The sequence below is a fragment of the Bubalus kerabau genome, chromosome 1 (genome assembly GCF_029407905.1).
Source record: "Bubalus kerabau isolate K-KA32 ecotype Philippines breed swamp buffalo chromosome 1, PCC_UOA_SB_1v2, whole genome shotgun sequence".
NCBI classification, from domain to species: Eukaryota; Metazoa; Chordata; class Mammalia; order Artiodactyla; family Bovidae; genus Bubalus; species Bubalus kerabau.
The window spans coordinates 16,144,451-16,160,632 of NC_073624.1; the positions used below are offsets into that span (position 1 = coordinate 16,144,451).

The 16,182-nt window shown below is 50.7% G+C and overlaps 2 protein-coding genes and 1 long non-coding RNA gene across 11 annotated transcripts in view; 1 reads left to right on the forward strand and 2 right to left on the reverse strand.

Annotated features, from left to right (window-relative positions):
- Nucleotides 1-165: 165 nt before the first annotated feature.
- On the reverse strand, nucleotides 166-8,997 carry NOP2 (NOP2 nucleolar protein). 2 transcript variants are annotated; one of them, XM_055569129.1, is made up of 16 exons: nucleotides 8,898-8,997; nucleotides 8,525-8,634; nucleotides 7,066-7,111; nucleotides 6,797-6,885; nucleotides 6,373-6,608; nucleotides 5,396-5,451; nucleotides 5,109-5,272; nucleotides 4,798-4,994; nucleotides 4,562-4,651; nucleotides 3,718-3,805; nucleotides 3,501-3,641; nucleotides 2,877-3,016; nucleotides 2,662-2,751; nucleotides 2,401-2,523; nucleotides 2,068-2,296; nucleotides 166-934 (listed from the first exon to the last, which is right to left on the reverse strand). In XM_055569129.1, exons 2-16 carry the CDS (start codon nucleotides 8,628-8,630, stop codon nucleotides 264-266), a joined length of 2,466 nt encoding a protein of 821 aa, XP_055425104.1. In that variant the 5' UTR covers nucleotides 8,631-8,634; nucleotides 8,898-8,997; the 3' UTR covers nucleotides 166-263. The 2 variants fall into 2 exon arrangements, with proteins under 2 accessions (XP_055425104.1, XP_055425113.1); XM_055569138.1 differs by having other exon boundaries at nucleotides 8,861-8,981.
- A 211-nt stretch (nucleotides 8,998-9,208) lies between these two features.
- Nucleotides 9,209-11,284, forward strand: LOC129643920 (uncharacterized). 2 transcript variants are annotated; one of them, XR_008710602.1, is made up of 3 exons: nucleotides 9,209-9,346; nucleotides 9,743-10,494; nucleotides 11,270-11,284. It is a non-coding gene; the product is annotated as an uncharacterized LOC129643920 (long non-coding RNA). The 2 variants fall into 2 exon arrangements; XR_008710601.1 differs by lacking the exon at nucleotides 11,270-11,284 and adding an exon at nucleotides 10,853-10,867.
- The window catches only part of CHD4 (chromodomain helicase DNA binding protein 4), a 29,325-nt gene continuing 23,191 nt past the window's right edge, over nucleotides 10,049-16,182 (reverse strand). For 4 of the 7 annotated variants that reach the window (XM_055569093.1, XM_055569113.1, XM_055569086.1 and 1 more), the window contains exons 35-40: nucleotides 15,635-15,772; nucleotides 15,289-15,397; nucleotides 15,042-15,174; nucleotides 11,485-11,683; nucleotides 10,603-10,766; nucleotides 10,049-10,419 (exon numbers count right to left, since the gene is read on the reverse strand). In XM_055569093.1, the coding sequence (XP_055425068.1) occupies nucleotides 10,402-10,419; nucleotides 10,603-10,766; nucleotides 11,485-11,683; nucleotides 15,042-15,174; nucleotides 15,289-15,397; nucleotides 15,635-15,772 (761 nt within the window). In that variant the 3' untranslated portion in view covers nucleotides 10,049-10,401. The remainder of the gene's footprint in view (nucleotides 10,420-10,602; nucleotides 10,767-11,484; nucleotides 11,684-15,041; nucleotides 15,175-15,288; nucleotides 15,398-15,634; nucleotides 15,773-16,182) is intronic. The other 3 variants (XM_055569103.1, XM_055569078.1, XM_055569065.1) reach the window with 1 other exon arrangement.

Sequence of the window (16,182 nt, forward strand, 5' to 3'; positions counted from 1 at the left end):
ACACCCAGCTCTGACTCCATGAACCTCCTTCCCTGGGTTCCCGGGAACTGACCTGATTTCTCAGTGCACTGCACTGTCCCCTCTTCTGAGGATCCCTGTCTCACCCTCCCTCCTCTGCTCTTTAAGCAGCAAAGCCAGTACCCACCCCCAAAAAACACACAGTGGCCAGAGATTGTAAAACATGTATTAAATTTCACATCCATGGTTGGGAAGCCATCCTCACAGAGGAAAGAGTTCCAACCCTGTAACAATGGCAGTCTAGTTCAACCATCCACTGAAGTGAGTGCAGGCTGGCGGCCGCCTCTGGACTGAGATTTTCTCCTCTTTGCTGGCGGGGGCTGGCTGCAACTGCGGGAGGACACGGTGGGAATGTTAGGTCCCTTGGGGGTACCATTCTGTTTCTGGAAGGCAGCTTTCTTGAAAGGTTGCTCTGCCACCTGCTGCTTAACCTTCTCAGCCCCTGTGGTGTTTCCGAAGGGCTGGTCACAGTCCTCAGGCTTGGGTGTGGCCTGGGTCTTGGAGAGGGATGGTGCTGCAGGCAAGTCTGTGTCCATGGCCTTGGGAGGAGCACGCTGCTTCCGGAAGGCAGCTTTCCTGGAGGACTGCAGTTTGGGTGACTGTTGCTTTAGCTTCCCAGCCTCCTTCGGTTCCCTGACCACTGCTGCTGTTTCGGGCGGCTGACTACTGTCCTGGAGCTTGGAGGACGCCTGGGCCTTTGTGACAGCAGACACAGTGGACAATTCTGTGTCCGTCCCTTTGGAGATGCCATTCTGCTTCTGGAAGGAAGACTTCTTGGGATGCTGCTGTTTCTGCAGCTGTTGCTTTGCCTGACCAGCCTTCTTGGTAGGTGGGCTGCCACTCTCAGACTTGGGGGTCACCTGCCCATTCACGTTGGGCAAGTCTGGGTTTGTGGGGGTGGATGTTGCAGAATTTCCTGTGGTTAAAATTAAACAGTTTGAGAAATAAGGCCCATCACTGGGTCATGATCATCAGGGGAGCAGGAAAAGCAGAGATATTAAAGTAAGGAGACTTCCTGGGTGCCACGTCCTGCTCAAGTGTCCCACACAACAGGGGCAGCACCTAAGAGCAGATCACCCAGATTCAGATTACTTAGTTTCACCTAGCCTCTACTCAAGTTGTATTTGAATCTGTAATAAAGAGAAAATACCATTACCCATCCATGGGCCAGAAGGTTTTCAGAGGAAGCTGTGCCCCGTGGGGGCCAGCAGGAGGTGAATCCTGAACAAACTTGAAGCACTGGGCTTCTCCTTTAATCAGAAAAGACATTTTCTTCCATGCAGCTTTTGATGAGATACAGAAAAATAAGAAGGCACACAGAGTAACTAAAAACAAGCTAGTCTTCATGAATGAAGACTGACATATTAAATATGTATCTTTAAAGTTACAGCAATACATATATATATATATATATATATATATATATATATATAGGGTCCTTTGCTACTTCTTGAAGAAATGTGTTAACATTCAAATGTGACTCATGTTAAGAGGCATTGTTTATAGAGAAAAGTCACCAAGTTTGTGTGCAAAGACATCCGCCTCTCCCTCGTCCAACTAAGCCTAGGGTAACATCCCAGGAGGCACAGCCCTCAGGTTTGTTTCAGAAAACCCCACCCTGGCCTTTATGGCCCAGCCCAAACTCCCCAAGACAGCCAAGAAAACCATCTGCAATTAGTGAGATTGCAGAGAACTGACGGTTCTGCGGAGTCCTGCACCAGCCCAGTGCTGATGAGGCTGAGATCTGCTACCAGGAAGGCTGCCCTGGGCCAAGAAACCACACCCCCACAGAGAGCATTCACTGCTGACAACTGCAGCCACCTGGCACAACTGAGGAAAGGGCTTGATCCACGCGAACCCTTTAACATACCCAACTGGGGTTCAGGCCTCGGACCAATTCTAGCTGGAATGAAAAGGATCGCTCACCCCAGCATTCAAGGCTAAGCTAGGGGGGCAAGGACCCGCCCTTCCCTGCAGCCACACTCCAAGGCCTCTGGAGGAGGAAAGAGCAAAGGTGGAGATGAAGAGAGCAAAAAACAGATCGCTTACCGGTTTGGGACTGGGGGATAGAACTGGAGAATTTCTTGAACTTGGCAATAAAGAAGCCATCCATGTTGTGGGTGTGAGGGTAGAAGCGGCGGGTGGAGCGCAACGTGGGGTGGAAGCGCCTTTCCCGGAAGCGGGTGAAGCCCTCCTGGCCGAAGTCCAGGCCGGTGGGCACCAGGCGCACATTTCTCTTTTTCAGGGCATAGTCCACCACCCACTCGTTCTCCTCCACCTGACGTGTGGGGGAGACGGAAGGAAAGCAGAGCTGGAGTTGAAGGGACGCTGAGGGCATGGCAGCCCCAGGCTAGCTCCCTCCCGCGCCCCAACAGGCCTCACCATGATGGAGCAGGTGCAGTAGACGAGGTAGCCCCCCGTCTTGGAGGTGGCGTTGACAGAGTCGATAGCACTCAGGAGCAGCTCCTTCTGCAGGTGGGCACAGCGTAGGATGTCCTTCTCGTCCTGCCCCCAAGACAGAGAGATCCAGGCATTGGAATCCCAACGGGAGGCTTTGGGAGGATAGCGCTGCTGGCTGCCCGGGGGGCCCCCTCCCCCAGCTACCCCCGCAAGGCTTCTCAGCTGGTCCCCCACCCCCTGCACCTTGTTCGTCTTCACGGCAGGGTCCTTGGAGATGACCCCGGTGCCACTGCAGGGAGCGTCCAGCAGGACTCGGTCAAAGCCGCCCACCACCTGGGGAAAGGGGAGGTGAAGAGGGTAGTTTGGGCAACGGAACCATACCGTGAGCTTCCCAGGGGCAAGTCTCAACATCCTGAGGTCAGAAGTGGGGGAGGAGAGACACCCAGTGGGAGCCCCACCTTGGGGAACTGGCGCCCGTCGTAGTGGCTGATGATGGCATTGGTGACCCCCAGCCGGTGCAGGTTGCCCACCACGCTCTTGAGCCGCTCGGCATTGGCATCGTTGGCGAGGATCACCCCTGTGTTCTTCATGAGCTGGGCTGAAGGGAGAAGGGCACGGGGCTCAGCTGCAGCTTTTCTGCCTCCACACCTGCTGGGCTTCCCCTCCCCCTGCCAGCGAAGCCTCAGCCCTTCCCCAGGAAGCCATGTTCCCCGCTGTCCACCCAGTCTGTGCTGGGCCCTATGATGAGCAAACCTGCCAGGGTGGTTTTTCCATTGTTACTCAGCAGCCTCAGTTATTCTTCCAAGCTTAATTAAATGGTTACAACTAACTGTATGTAACGGTTACTTGTGCACACACATGTAACTCTCACGATCCAAGCAAGACATAAAGGCCAACCCGTGCACTATCACCTCACCATTCTACAGAGGACCAGGGCCTTGCCCAAGGTCATGTGGGCAGGAAAAGGCACCCATGGGGCTAGAGGTGGGCCGCCTGGGGCTGTTTCTTGAGTGCCCTCGAGTCACTGACCCCACCCCTGCTTCCTAAGGATGGGTCCTCGCCCTGCCGGCCCCTCCTCTTACCTATGTAGCTGGTCTTTCCTCCAGGGGCACAGCACATGTCCAGGATCCGCTCGTGTTCCTGGGGTGCCAAGGCCATGACAGGCAGCATGCTGGAGGCCCCCTGCAGCATATAGTGCCCAGCCAGGTACTCAGGCGTGGCCCCTGCGGAGGAGAGCCTGCAGGTGACGCGCTGGGACGAGGGCAGGGGTGGAAGGGCTCTGGGGCGGGGCACACTCACCAATGGGCACCGAAGAGTCATACACCACGAGTCCTGTCTTGGACCACTTGCCCAGGGGGTCCAGATTAACTCCACGATTGATGAGTGCCTAGAGGTTAAGACGGATGAAGGTTTTAGAACCTTGAAGTCAACTCTGAGAGAGGCTGGAGACGTGAAGACGTGGCCATGTCAGAGGCCTGTGGCACCACAGCCCTAGAGCTCAGTCAGGATGCAGTCGGCACAGATGGGAGAAACGAGCGTTTCTCCCATCTCTCCCCGTGTCTCCCCTTCCTGGGCCTCAGGGGAGGTCTGAACTCCATTCCCATGGAGCAGACTGCCAGCTCCTGCTCTTTCATCTCCTGGAAGCAGAACCCAATTTTCCAAGAGCCTCAGCCCCCTTGCCATCAGTTGAACATTACTGGTGACAGAACTTTAAAGATAGCTGTCGGGTTACCTAACACCAGAAGACACGCCACACACAGGGCCACACCACTACCTCTAGACCCCAGGTTATTAACCTGGAACCCTTGGAAATGATGAGCTTCAAATACTGCTTGGGCCTGTGTGTCCTGTCTTTTCCTGCAGGCAGGAATTACGGTCTCACCAGCTTCCCCATGACTGATGAGACAGACAACTCCACCCGTCTCTCTGTGAGGCAGCACTTCCATCACCGCCCAGTCACAGGGAGCAGAGGCTGAGGGGACGAACTTCCCACTCCACAGGGGTCCTCAGCCCTGAGCCGGCAGGTTGACCCAGCTTGGCACCAGGCCTGTCAAAGTCCGCCCCCTGGATTGTGGCTGTAAATGCTAAGGGTGGTATGCAGGAGTCCCTGGGTGCACAGAAGTCACTGCCTCCCACCCCTCACCTGAGCAAGGTCCCGGCGCCGGGTCTTCAAGGTGTTGGTTCTGAGGGTGATGGGCCGAGGCACCTCATTGGCTTCCAGGAACTCCACCAGCTGAGACAGAGGACGGCGGGAGGAGGGGGTCAGGCTGGCTAAGGGGCTCCACCAGGAGAGCAGAGGGCCAGGAGGCCAGCTACCTCCTTACACGGGGGAACAGGAAGGAAATGCAGGAACAGCATCAGGGACGAATGAGTGGGTACCTCGGACAGAGGGAAGAGGTCCATGAGCTTGCCCAGCAGGAAGTCGCCATACGAGTAGTAAGTGGCCAGGTCCTTGCGAAGCCGCTGCAGGTATTCCGAGCGAGACCGACCCTCCTCCCGCTGAGTCCCGAAGTCACGCAGCACACCCACTATATCCTGGATGCGTTTGTGAACACGCTGCAAGTCTGGAGCCTGGGTATGTGGGCCCATTAAGGAACTGTTTCCGGGTGTGTGTGTAATGGGGAGGGGGGATGGCAGGCCTAGAAACCCCTTCTCACAAACACATCCCCCCACACCCTGCTCTGGAAGGATATCCTGCTCCACCTCCCCATCAGGGGGCAGCAGAAAAGGCTCCTCCTCATCCACATTGATCTGCAGGCCTCCTTCAGACTCCTCGTCCTCTCTGGGGCCTGACTCTGCAGACACCTGCTCCTCTTCCTCCTCTTCGTCAGTCTCCTCCTCGCTCCACTGGTCCCTGCACACAGGTCCAGGAGCAGGGTGGCTCACAGATCAAAGCCAACACCTCCTCCTTCCTTGAGCTTTCCTCCTCCCCAGCTGCTGCCTACACTCCACCCGAAGAAGAGTTTCCACAACTCACCCAGCAACCGCTTCCTGGGCCTTCTGCTTTCGAGCAGCCCTTTCAATGGGCAACAACTGAAAAGAGAGACAAGTGGCTGGAGGTACAAAGCCGGCCCATCCAGCAGCCCACAGAACACTTCCCACCTGTTTCCTTCCTAAATACAAATCTAACTCGTGCTCCCACAAAGAAATACAGATCCTACAAAAGTGACTGTATGCTTCGCACAATATTTACCATTGTTGAAATAAAATGAGGGATTCAAAGCGTTCATTATATTGGTCTTCCCACACCATATGTACACGGGGTGGGGACAAAAACTGCCCTGAGGGTGCCCGTTTCACTGTATTTCCCTCCACACTTACTCTACGTCATTTTTCACAGTTAAAACCACGATGCATTTTCAAGTTTGCCTCTTGCCTTTCTCATTCACAGTTAGAACACAAGCATTTACACAGACATATTGGCCAAATGTTGATTTCACATATGAATGAACTTTAATTCACTTAAGTAAACTGGACATTTTGGAAGCTTCCAGAGTTTTGGCATTATGGTCCACATGGACGGTGCCTAGAAACTTCAAAATGGTAGCTCTGTAGAGAGGAGGGGGGTTGTGGGTGAGGGGTACAAGTGGACACTTTACTGGATTTTGCTTGAACTTTTCTAATGACACAAATATATGAACTGTATAATACGAAATAACTTCTTATACTTTAACAAGTAAACCTTTGTCTACATTCTGGATCACGAACCTAAGGTGGAATTGCTGTATCAAAAGGAAAATCTCATGTTTCAAAGTACTCTATCCCTATGGCTCTTCTAAACTTGCACATGTGCCGAGAAGAGGTAATCGGTGCTCTGAGACAGTGATGGCGCACCAAAGTCCCTTTTCTCTACTCAGGCTTACCCTCATCACTGAGAGACAGTCAGAGCGATCTGCAAAGACTCTAATAAAAGGCAAGGATCACTTCTGGGAGACCCAGAGGGATGGAGCTCACCTCTTCACCGCCATCCTCATCTTCATCCTCTGAGTTGGAGCCAGCTCCATAGTCATCTACCATATCGGCATCACTGTCCTCGGAGCCCCAGAGGTCCTCCTGGTTCACCACACCGTGCCCTTCAGAGTCTTCCTCCTCCTCCTCTGCACTGCTATGGGTTGGTGCTGGGCGCTTCTTGCCTCGAGCAACGTTAAATAAGGACAAGGCTTCCTTCTTACCAGGTGTCTGGACAGCTCCTGCAGAGACCCCAAAGGGTTTGCAGAATCCTAGACCGGTGGCAGCCATACACTGATGGAACCTGCCCTCTCTACCCCCGAGAATATCCTCTGGCTGTTCCTTTCATGTCAGAAATGCTCAGCAAGTCCCTCCTTCCCCAGGACCCAGAGGACTCCTAACGTAGCACCCAGCTCTTATTTTCACTGACCTTTTGGTAGCTTTCCAGGCAACGGTTTGGCCCCAGGGGACTTATTCGTCTTAGGGGCTTCAGCAGAGCCCAACCTTCTCTTGGCTGCCCTAAAAACACATAAGAAGTGGAAAACGGAACACACCTCCAGGCTCTGCCACCTCCCAGAGTAGGGAAATGTGACAGTCCCCAACAGCTCTTCCCATCAGCTTGATGATTACACAGGATCACATGCTGAAAGACGAGCAGGACCGATTTAATCCATGTAATGTAGGTCTGGACACACTCACCTCTTTCGAGCACGACTTGACAGCCTTTTAGAATTTTCATCACCACCTGTTTAAAAAACAAACAATCAAAATAGGAGATTACAGGAGAAACAACTAGGATCTAGTTAAAGGGAGTAAACGGTAACCCACTCCACTGTGCTCTGGGGGTTCCCTGGTGGCTCAGACCCTAAAGAATCCGTCGGCAATGCAGGAGACTCAGGTTCAGTCCCTGAGTTGGGATGGGGAAGGGAATGGCAACCCACTCCAGTATTCTTCCCTGAAGAATCCCATGGACAGAGGTGCCTTGCAGGCTACAGTCCATAGGGTGACGAAGGGTGACAGAGCACACACACCATTATGCTCTCCCAAGAGCCGGCTAACAGATGCCAAGGAGATGATCTCCATCTGGTTGTTCACCAACCAAATCCAAACTGGGCCTCCCTCCAGACTGATTTCAATGGCATCATCACCATTCTGGTAACACCGATTCTTTCTTCTGTTCTTTCTTTTACTCTCAACTAATCAGTTACCAGGGCTTCCCTGGTGGCTCAGTGGCAAAGAATCCACCTGCCAATGCAACAGACACAAGTTCAATCCCTGGCTCGGTCCCCTAGCAAAGGATGTGGCAATCTACTCCAGTATTCTTCCCTGGGAAATCCCATGGACAAAGGAGCCTGGCGGGCTACAGTCGATGCGGTACAAAAGAGTCAGACACGACTGAGACGACTAAACAACAATACAATCAGTTACCAACCACAGATTCCACAACTGCTGCTGCTCATATATTCTCTAAATAACTTTACATTTAAATCCCAGCTCTTTGATAATTAACAATTACGGACAACTGAAAATTGTCTGCAAGTTAAACTCTCAGCATCCACTTTCTAAGCAGCACCTCTCTCATAGGACACTGTGGTGATATGAGCTCCAAGAGTTCCGCACAGTGTGGAGCACTTGCCAACACCTCAATTAATCACTTCTTTTACACAATGATGGACATGAACTACCTGCGCCTTCTCCCCTCCCACCCTGTCTTCCATGCAGTAGACAACCAAGTATTATGCAGGAACCAGATTTGTGGTTATCATCTCCATCCCCTCCACAACGCAGTTCACAGTGACTGGACTGCCCCCTTCCCAACCTCCACTTGCTACAGTGCCACCCATTTTTTCCAAAACCCAACTTCTTTACAGAATCTTTTTAAACCCTCTTAACTCTATGGCTTGCCCCTTCCTGGGAACTCCCTCAACGTTGAATCACACCTGTCCTTGCATAGCTTCTTGTGTCCCTGCTGCATCTTCCCTAAGTTCTAAATGCTAATGAGAGTATTTCATTCATACTAGTCTTCTAGTAAATCATTACAAAGTTCTATTTGAACAGAAAATGAACACATAGACCAAAAAAGCGAAAGAGTTAAGCTATGAAGGAAGAATAACGCAAAAGCGGGAGTATCAGGAGGGGAAGCACGCCTGACCCTTACCTGCAGGCAAGAATTTGGCGAGTTCGGTCTCTGCACCTTTCTGTTTCCGGGCCTTTCGGCCCGGCCCGCGCTTCTCCTTCTTCGTAGGGTCCAATTTGCGCCCCATGGTCCTGGGGAACACAAAAACGGGAGATGATAAACGTGCTGAAAGGGAAAGGCAGATCGCAGACGATCAGGAAAGGACACTGACTCCATCAGAACCTCGACTCAGCAGCCCCCTAGCCCCTCGAGGCCTAGCCAAACCTCCACTCCACGCTGAGCCCCAGGCCCTGGGTCCCACGCCCCAGGTGCCCCTCCACACGTCCCAATCCAAGTCAGCGTCTCACTCTCCCTCACCTGACTTAGTTCAGACTCGCCCGAAGCCTCGGCTCACCTGGAAGAGACAAGCACGGAGTTCCACGTGCGGCTCGGCCAGGAGATCAGACGCCACACCACGGAAACGTCTCGCGCAGGCGCACTGCGCGCCCCAAGGTCCCACCTCTTCCGGCCTTCCGGTCCGATGAGGAAGCCGGAACTTTTGCTCGCCGGGCCGGCGCGAAGCCGGGCAGGATTCCGGAGTGGACCGCTCCGCTCCGCTCTCCCCGCAGGCGGAGAAGGCGGTGCCCACGAGGCGTCTTCGACTTCCCCGCCCTCCACTCCCGGCGTGGGCCTTTGGCCTCGTAAAGTTCATTTGGAAATACCGCACCCGGAAGCCGCCCCTTCCCCTCGAACACCGGCGCTAGAGCTGCGCCCTCCGCCTGAGGTTGCCCCGAGATCGGCGGCCCCCACGCCTGTGACGCGGGAGGCCTCTTCCTTGACGGCAGGACCCGCGCTGCCCCTCAGGTAAGGGTCCTCCCTGCCCAGGTTCCCGTCTTGGAGGTCGGGAGGAAGGCATCTCGTGTCCGCATTTCACCCACGCAAGTTAACAGAAAAACCGACTAAAGCTTTGCTGCAAGGTGGCGCTCCGCTGTTAAAATAGTGTTCCAGCCTGGTTCCACCTTCACAACACTGCGAGGAAGATCCTTTCATTTTATGCGTGATATCCCTACAGCTTGGAGAAGCCTGCTTCCGCACGGTCGCAGAGCCGGGAAGCCCAAGATCAGGTTGTGAACCGCGGGTGGCGGGGCGGGCGGCTGTGCACAGGGGACGGCGTCCTGCCCGGAACACGTGCACAGATGGGGGAGTCGATTCTTCCGTGGACTCTGATGATACAAGGAAACCCCTATTCTCCAATTACAGGTGTCCCAGGGCTCCCGTCACTCACCCACCTGCACCTACACCCACACTGAACCAGAGCACTAAAATACAAGGAAACTTTTATTTTGTTTTCATCAAGAAATCTGTTTTTTTTTTTTTATGCTTTTGGTTTTTTTTTTTTTTTTTTTTTTTTCCACTTTATTTCATTCTAGCCACTCGGGCTGGAGCCGCTGGGTTCCTGGTATTAAAAAGATGCCAACAGAGGTAGCTGTGTCTCGCCCAGGGGCCCGGCCCACTGTGAATACCCCCCAAAAAGGAGAAAAGAAAACACAAAATCAACCAACAAAATAAAACGGAAGGAGGAAGAAACTCAGATCATTTTCTTCAAGCCTGGCGGGAACCCACAACAGTACGTGTTGTAACAGTGTTACAGTGGGGAGAAGCCAGGGCCCAGAAGGCCAGCCCGCCAGCTCCCTGCAGATGGCGCCGGCGCTACTGCTGCAGTCTCTCCAGCAGGAAGGGCACCACTGCCCCTCACTCCCTCCCCTCCCCTAGTGCTCGGGGGGGCTGTTCCTCTACAACTTAGAAGATGGGGCAGAAGGAAGGAGAGGGTCTCTCGGGCGCCCAGGGGAGAATCTGGGCAAGGGAAAGTGAGGAAGGTCACTGCTCAGCGGTGGAGGTGGTATTTTCCATCTGGGTCTTCACTGCTGCTGGGCTACCTATAGGAAGAGAAGGCCAAGGGAGTCAGAGTTCCAAGATCACAGCAACCCACCAGATCTGAAGAGAACTCACTGGTAAGCCCACCCCGCTGCCCAGCCTGTAAAGCTAGGGACAAACAGTAAAGTTTCCCACTTCCGGAATGGCTCTGTTCAACAGCTGGCCAGAGGAAAATGGTCCTATACCTGCTGTGGAGGTGGTTCAGGCGCCCGGTTTGCCAGGCGACTGAGAATATTACGCTCTGACATCTGTAGCCTCACAGCAACTGGGGGGATTCGGGCAATAGTGGCTGGGAGTCGAGTCACATCGGCTTTCATGTCACTCAGCAGTTCTTCTAGCTGTTTCAGAACTGCATGGGGAGAAAAAGAGGCGGTGAGCCGTGGTGGTCAAGACCCAGGTCTGTCCTCCCATATGGGGACCATCCCTTCCCCCTAGTACTTCTCAGAGACCGAAACTGATGTGCTGGAATACTGTCATTTGTCACTGAGTCACCTGACCTGGCTCCACCACGTATTTCTTATTCCTCATGTTCCAGTTCCAGCTGCCCGTGAGTCTATGATTTTAAAGTCACCTGTTCCTTGATCCCTATTGTCTTATTTCCTCCACTTCTTGAATAGTTATTCCGTTTCCTTTTCTCATCTTTCCTCTCTTCTTTTGGAGCTCTCCCTTCTTCCTATATACCAGCCTTCTTTCTGTCCTTTCACCCTCCACCCCCCTCACAGTGTCTTAACTTTAATCAGAAAATGAATGTTGAAAGGGGTCTAGAACGTGACAGGATATTAAATCACCTGAAATTACCTCTAAACTACCACAGATGAAACTATGTTATTCTGCTTTGTTTCCACCTCCAAGAACTTGAATATATTCGAGTTAAGAGGCAAAGAACTACTATCCTTGATTGCCTCTAAGATGTCAGCTGCCTGAGGAGGAAGGCGAGGATCCCGCGCATACCCTAAGCTCCCAGACAAAGGGGCTGGATAAAGGCTGAGGCTGGAGGAGTAACTGTGTACTGGGGAGGGGCAGAGAAGGAAGAGGCCAGGTCGGCAGGAGGCAGGGGAGCCACTGGCTACCTTTGTGCAGGACTGCGTTAGCTGGCTTGTTTCCTGCCATGGACTCCTTGGACAGGTGCTGATGACTCTCTGCCAGACACTCCACCTCAGCAAAGCGGGTGTTTAGGGCCATGGAAGGGTGAGAAGGGTCCTCTGACATGTTGAGGTAAGCTGCCCGACGCAGCTGCTCCTCAATCACCAGGGCTTGTTCTAAGAGCTGGACAAGAGACAAAGAGGAGACGGCAATCAGACTGATGCTCACTCCGCTTGCTTCTGACGAGCCTCTCAGAACCTGTAAAGAACCTCACAGATGGATGCTCCCTCCCCCTCATCTGGCAGTCCAACATTATACTACGCCCTTTTTTACCCCTCTTTGGAGGTCTGTGTTTTTAAAAGTTCTTCACCCTTTACTGATTCACCCTTATACAAAAATGATAAATATTCAATTTAGAACATAATGTATAAAGAATTCAAATCACAATTCCACCTCCAAAAGATAATGTTAGAGGTTTTCAATTACGTATGTTTTTTACAAAATTAGATCCTATATACGTATTTATATTGCTTTCACTCAAAGTTACGTAGTTAAGTGAAGTCACTCAGTTGTGTCCGACTCTGTGACCCCATGGACTGTAGCCTACCAGGCTCCTCCGTCCATGGGATATTCCAGGCAAGGATACTGGAGTGGGGTGCCATTTCCTTCTCCAGAGGATCTTCCCAACCCAGGGATCAAACCTCGGTCTCCCACATTGCAGGCAGACACTTTACCATCTGAGCCACCAGGGAAGACAAGTCTTACGTAGTAAAACTCTATAAATAAAATATGACTTTAAACGGTTGCATGACAGTCATCCTTTGGATATAACTACCCTATCACTTAAGTTGTTTTACTCTTCAAAAAATTATTCCTGTTGTTTCTTTTCTTTCACCTCCATATCTCACTCCCATTCCTTTCCTTCCTCAAATAGGCAATCCTTTTAATATACCTACTTTTTTGTGGGTTTTCTTGAGGATAGTATTGTTTCATGTGTGTTTTCTAATTTACAGAATGTTTTTCTGTACATTATAAAATTCTGTTTCCTCCTTTCCCCACTGCGTATCTTTTTAAACAGTCCATTTATGTTATAGAAATGTATTTTGTTGCTTCTACCTGCTGCTGAATGATGTGATGTGAATCCACATTTTACCTACCCACATACCCAGTGTCGAATATCTTTGGTTGCCTCCAGACCCCACCACCAAAACTCATATTGCAACAAACACTTGACATGTTGCCTGCTGGAGCTGTGTAAAAGGTCCTTTGAAACACATTCCAAGGGAAAGAATGTTGATACTTGAGTCACGAGGCTTATTTTACTCAATGATCCTCTGGTTCTTAAAAAGAATGAATCCATTAGAGATCAGGAAAAAGGAGAGTATGAGAATAATGGACTGTTGTTTCTTCCACAAGACCTGCCTACATCAAGGTCTACTAATTTATGCTCAAACAGACCAGACACCTACCTTCAACTTATATACCCTGTCTCCTTCACCAGCTCCCTCCCTCTTGCCCCAAACTATAAGCTTTCTCCAGAATCAGCCTTCTCTCGCACCTCCCAGCATCAGCCAGCCCCTCTATGCAAATGGGATGGTGCTTCTCAAACCTGTACCTCAGGCACCGACTGTTCTGTTCCCACTTGTGCATGGCTGATCACTTTGATCCCACTTGTTGATGGTGCTGGGGTATTTACTTCTCAAAAACACCAAAGGACTTGTCTAGAATGGAACTCTTTTCTACAGACTGCTTGCTCTCCTCACTTCTCTGATCTGCCGATTATAATTTAACTTTCTCAGCAACTCAGACTTAAAACCTCAGTTAAGAGTCTCACTCCTTTGTATCTCAAATCCAGTCAAGTAAGTCAGGGGTCAGCAAACTATGGCCTGTGGGCCGAATCTGGGCCACTACGTTTGTGGATGACCCAAGAACTAAGAATAGGTTTTTGGCTTTTAAATGGTTGGAAAAAAATCAAAGTAATAGTTTATAACACTTCATATAAATTATATGAAGTTCATATTTTAGCATCAGTAAATCAAAGTTTTAGTGGAGCACATTCATACTTACTGGTTTATCACATACGGCTGCTTATATCGCTACAGAGTTTGTCTTACAAAGGAGCCTGAAATACTCTGGCCCCTTAACAGAAAAAACCTGCTGACCCCACAGTACATCAGTAAATCCTAAAAATTTGTCTAGTGTTTCATTTCCTTTATCTCATCCTTTTCCACAGCCAGTATAAGAGTTGAGCCCTCACTACCTCATGAGTATAGAGTAGTTCTGTAATCTCATGAAATGTTCTATTTCAGTTTCCCTTGGTTGTGTCAAAACCCTTCACAAATCCTCAATAGCTACCCATGAACTGTAAGGTTAAGTCAGGCCTCCAGCCTTACCTCTCTCCAGCCTACCTCCTACCACCACCACGAGTGTCTTCTACACCCGACCTGGACTATTTGCTGTTTCCAAACACCCTACCTTAAAGCTCTACAGCCTGTATACCCAACCTAACCCTTTTGATCATAAGGCCTCCTGTTTCTATCTATCCGACAATGCTCTATTACTTCATTCCAAAGGGATTTCTCTGGTAGTCCAGTGGTTACAACTCTTGCTTCCCAAGGCAAGGGGTGCAGGTTATATTCCTGGTTATGGAACTAAGATCCCACACGCTTCCTGGCCAAACAACCAAAACATAAAACAAGCAATATTGTAACAAATTCAGTAAGACTTTAAAAATGGTCATTAAAAAAAACAAAAAATCTAAAAAAGTAGGAAAAAAACTTCCATCTTCTCTGTGAAGCATTTGTGAGCGCTCCCCACCTTCCCCCTGGAGAACTTCTTTATGGATTTAGCAGTCTCCGTTGCAGCACTTAGACTGACACACACTTGACCACGCATTTGCTGCTACTTTAAACTGAAAGCTTGAGAACAGGCACCAGGCCTGTCCCTGTGCCACCTGCTACTTGGCACATGATGTTGGAAGGCTCACTGGTACGCATTCCTCCTTCCCCAATTATAATACGCAGCTTGAGATTCATGTGCCTTGTCTTCATTTTGATGTCTCCACAAGGTGCCCTCAGTACAATTTGCTGCATTCCTGACAAAGGTGTCCCTTCAGTCCTGGGCATATTAGCCCCAGCATTTCTAAAAATGGAGCTCTACGTCTCTGCATCTCCCCACCCCTCATCCGCACAGACTCAGGAAAAAGTATGACCAGCCCACTGACAGCCCCACCTCCTTACAGTGAATTCAATCACACTTGAGTCTTTCCTGAACACTCCAACCTGCAGAGGTCCCCTAGCACACCCATGGTGCTGGTCTCTCATTTGTCAGGCAGTCATCTTCAGCCATTAAGTAACTGCTTACTTTTCAAGTCTGTCTGTCTTGATCTCTAAGATACTTGGGAGCAAAGTCATTCACAGGATACACAGTTAAGTACCCAGGAAAACATACAGTATGGCTGAAGGACCAGACTTCCTCTGCAGTCCCTTCTGCACTCTAAAGGCCATCCTATAAAGCCTGTATTCCTCCCATTCCTGCTCACCTTGAACCTTCGGGCTAGAAACTTATTCTTGATCTCTAAGAAATTGCCACGGTTCATTTCCCCCTTGAAAGGTTCGTTGAGGATGGCATAGCGTGGGTCATTCTGGATGTCCTGCCAACGGGCATAGCCATGGCTGTTGGAAAATTAATCGCTCAGGAAAAACGAAACAAGGGAAAGTAAGAACATCCAACTGTTGGACCGGCAGAAATCCCACCAGAACCTTGGATCGGACTCAGACAAAGGATACTTTATGATGCCAGCCAGTAGCCAGTAGTCATGGCGTCGGTGCCAGATCTCGTAAGTCTTCTTGGTGACGGTGGCTGCCCGCTCCTCATTCTGCCACAGGGAGTGCAGCTCTGAAGAGAGGTATGGGGAACGGGGAGAAACACAAAGGCAGACACCACTGAGGATTCAGCTACTTAACTCCTGACCCGATAGCAACTTACTGTGCCTTTGGCTTTGGAACAGGGACCCCAGAGGAGTGTGCTGTAGGCCTGGCATTCCCTCTAGGACAGCTAAAGTCGCCATACCTTGGTTTCTGACAAGAACCCTAATTTCACCTTGAATCTTTCCAGTGGGCCCCTTTTTCATACCCGTAAAACCACCATCTGCGATGTTGAACATGAAACGCTGTTTAATATTTTTCTTCTGCTTCTCATCATTCAGGTCCTTGGGGGTCTCTCCATTCTGAAGCATCACCTCTTTTTTCTCCTCCTCTTCTTTCTTCTCTTCTACAGAACAGGCAGAAGAGAAATGTCAGCTCTAGACAGAAGACAGCACCATGGCCCTTACCTGTACATACAGCACCGTGTGCTACAAGACCACCCATCTACTTCCACCCTTTCTCCACGGGTTTTATTCATATATATATATATTTGGCTGCACTGTGTCATAGTTGCAGCATGTGAGCTCTAGTTCTGTGACCAGGAATTGAACCTGGGCCCCCTGCGTTGGGAGAGCAGTCTTAACCAACAGACCATCAGGGAAGTCCCCACATGTAACTGTTTCTTAAACCCACAAAAAGGTGCCACCAGCCCACTGACCATCACAGGCGGGGAGAGGGGGGAGTCTTTTAGCTTGGGATAAAATGATTCTATCAGTATGGATGGGGAGCCTGTGGGTGGAGAGGTGTCTGGGAGAC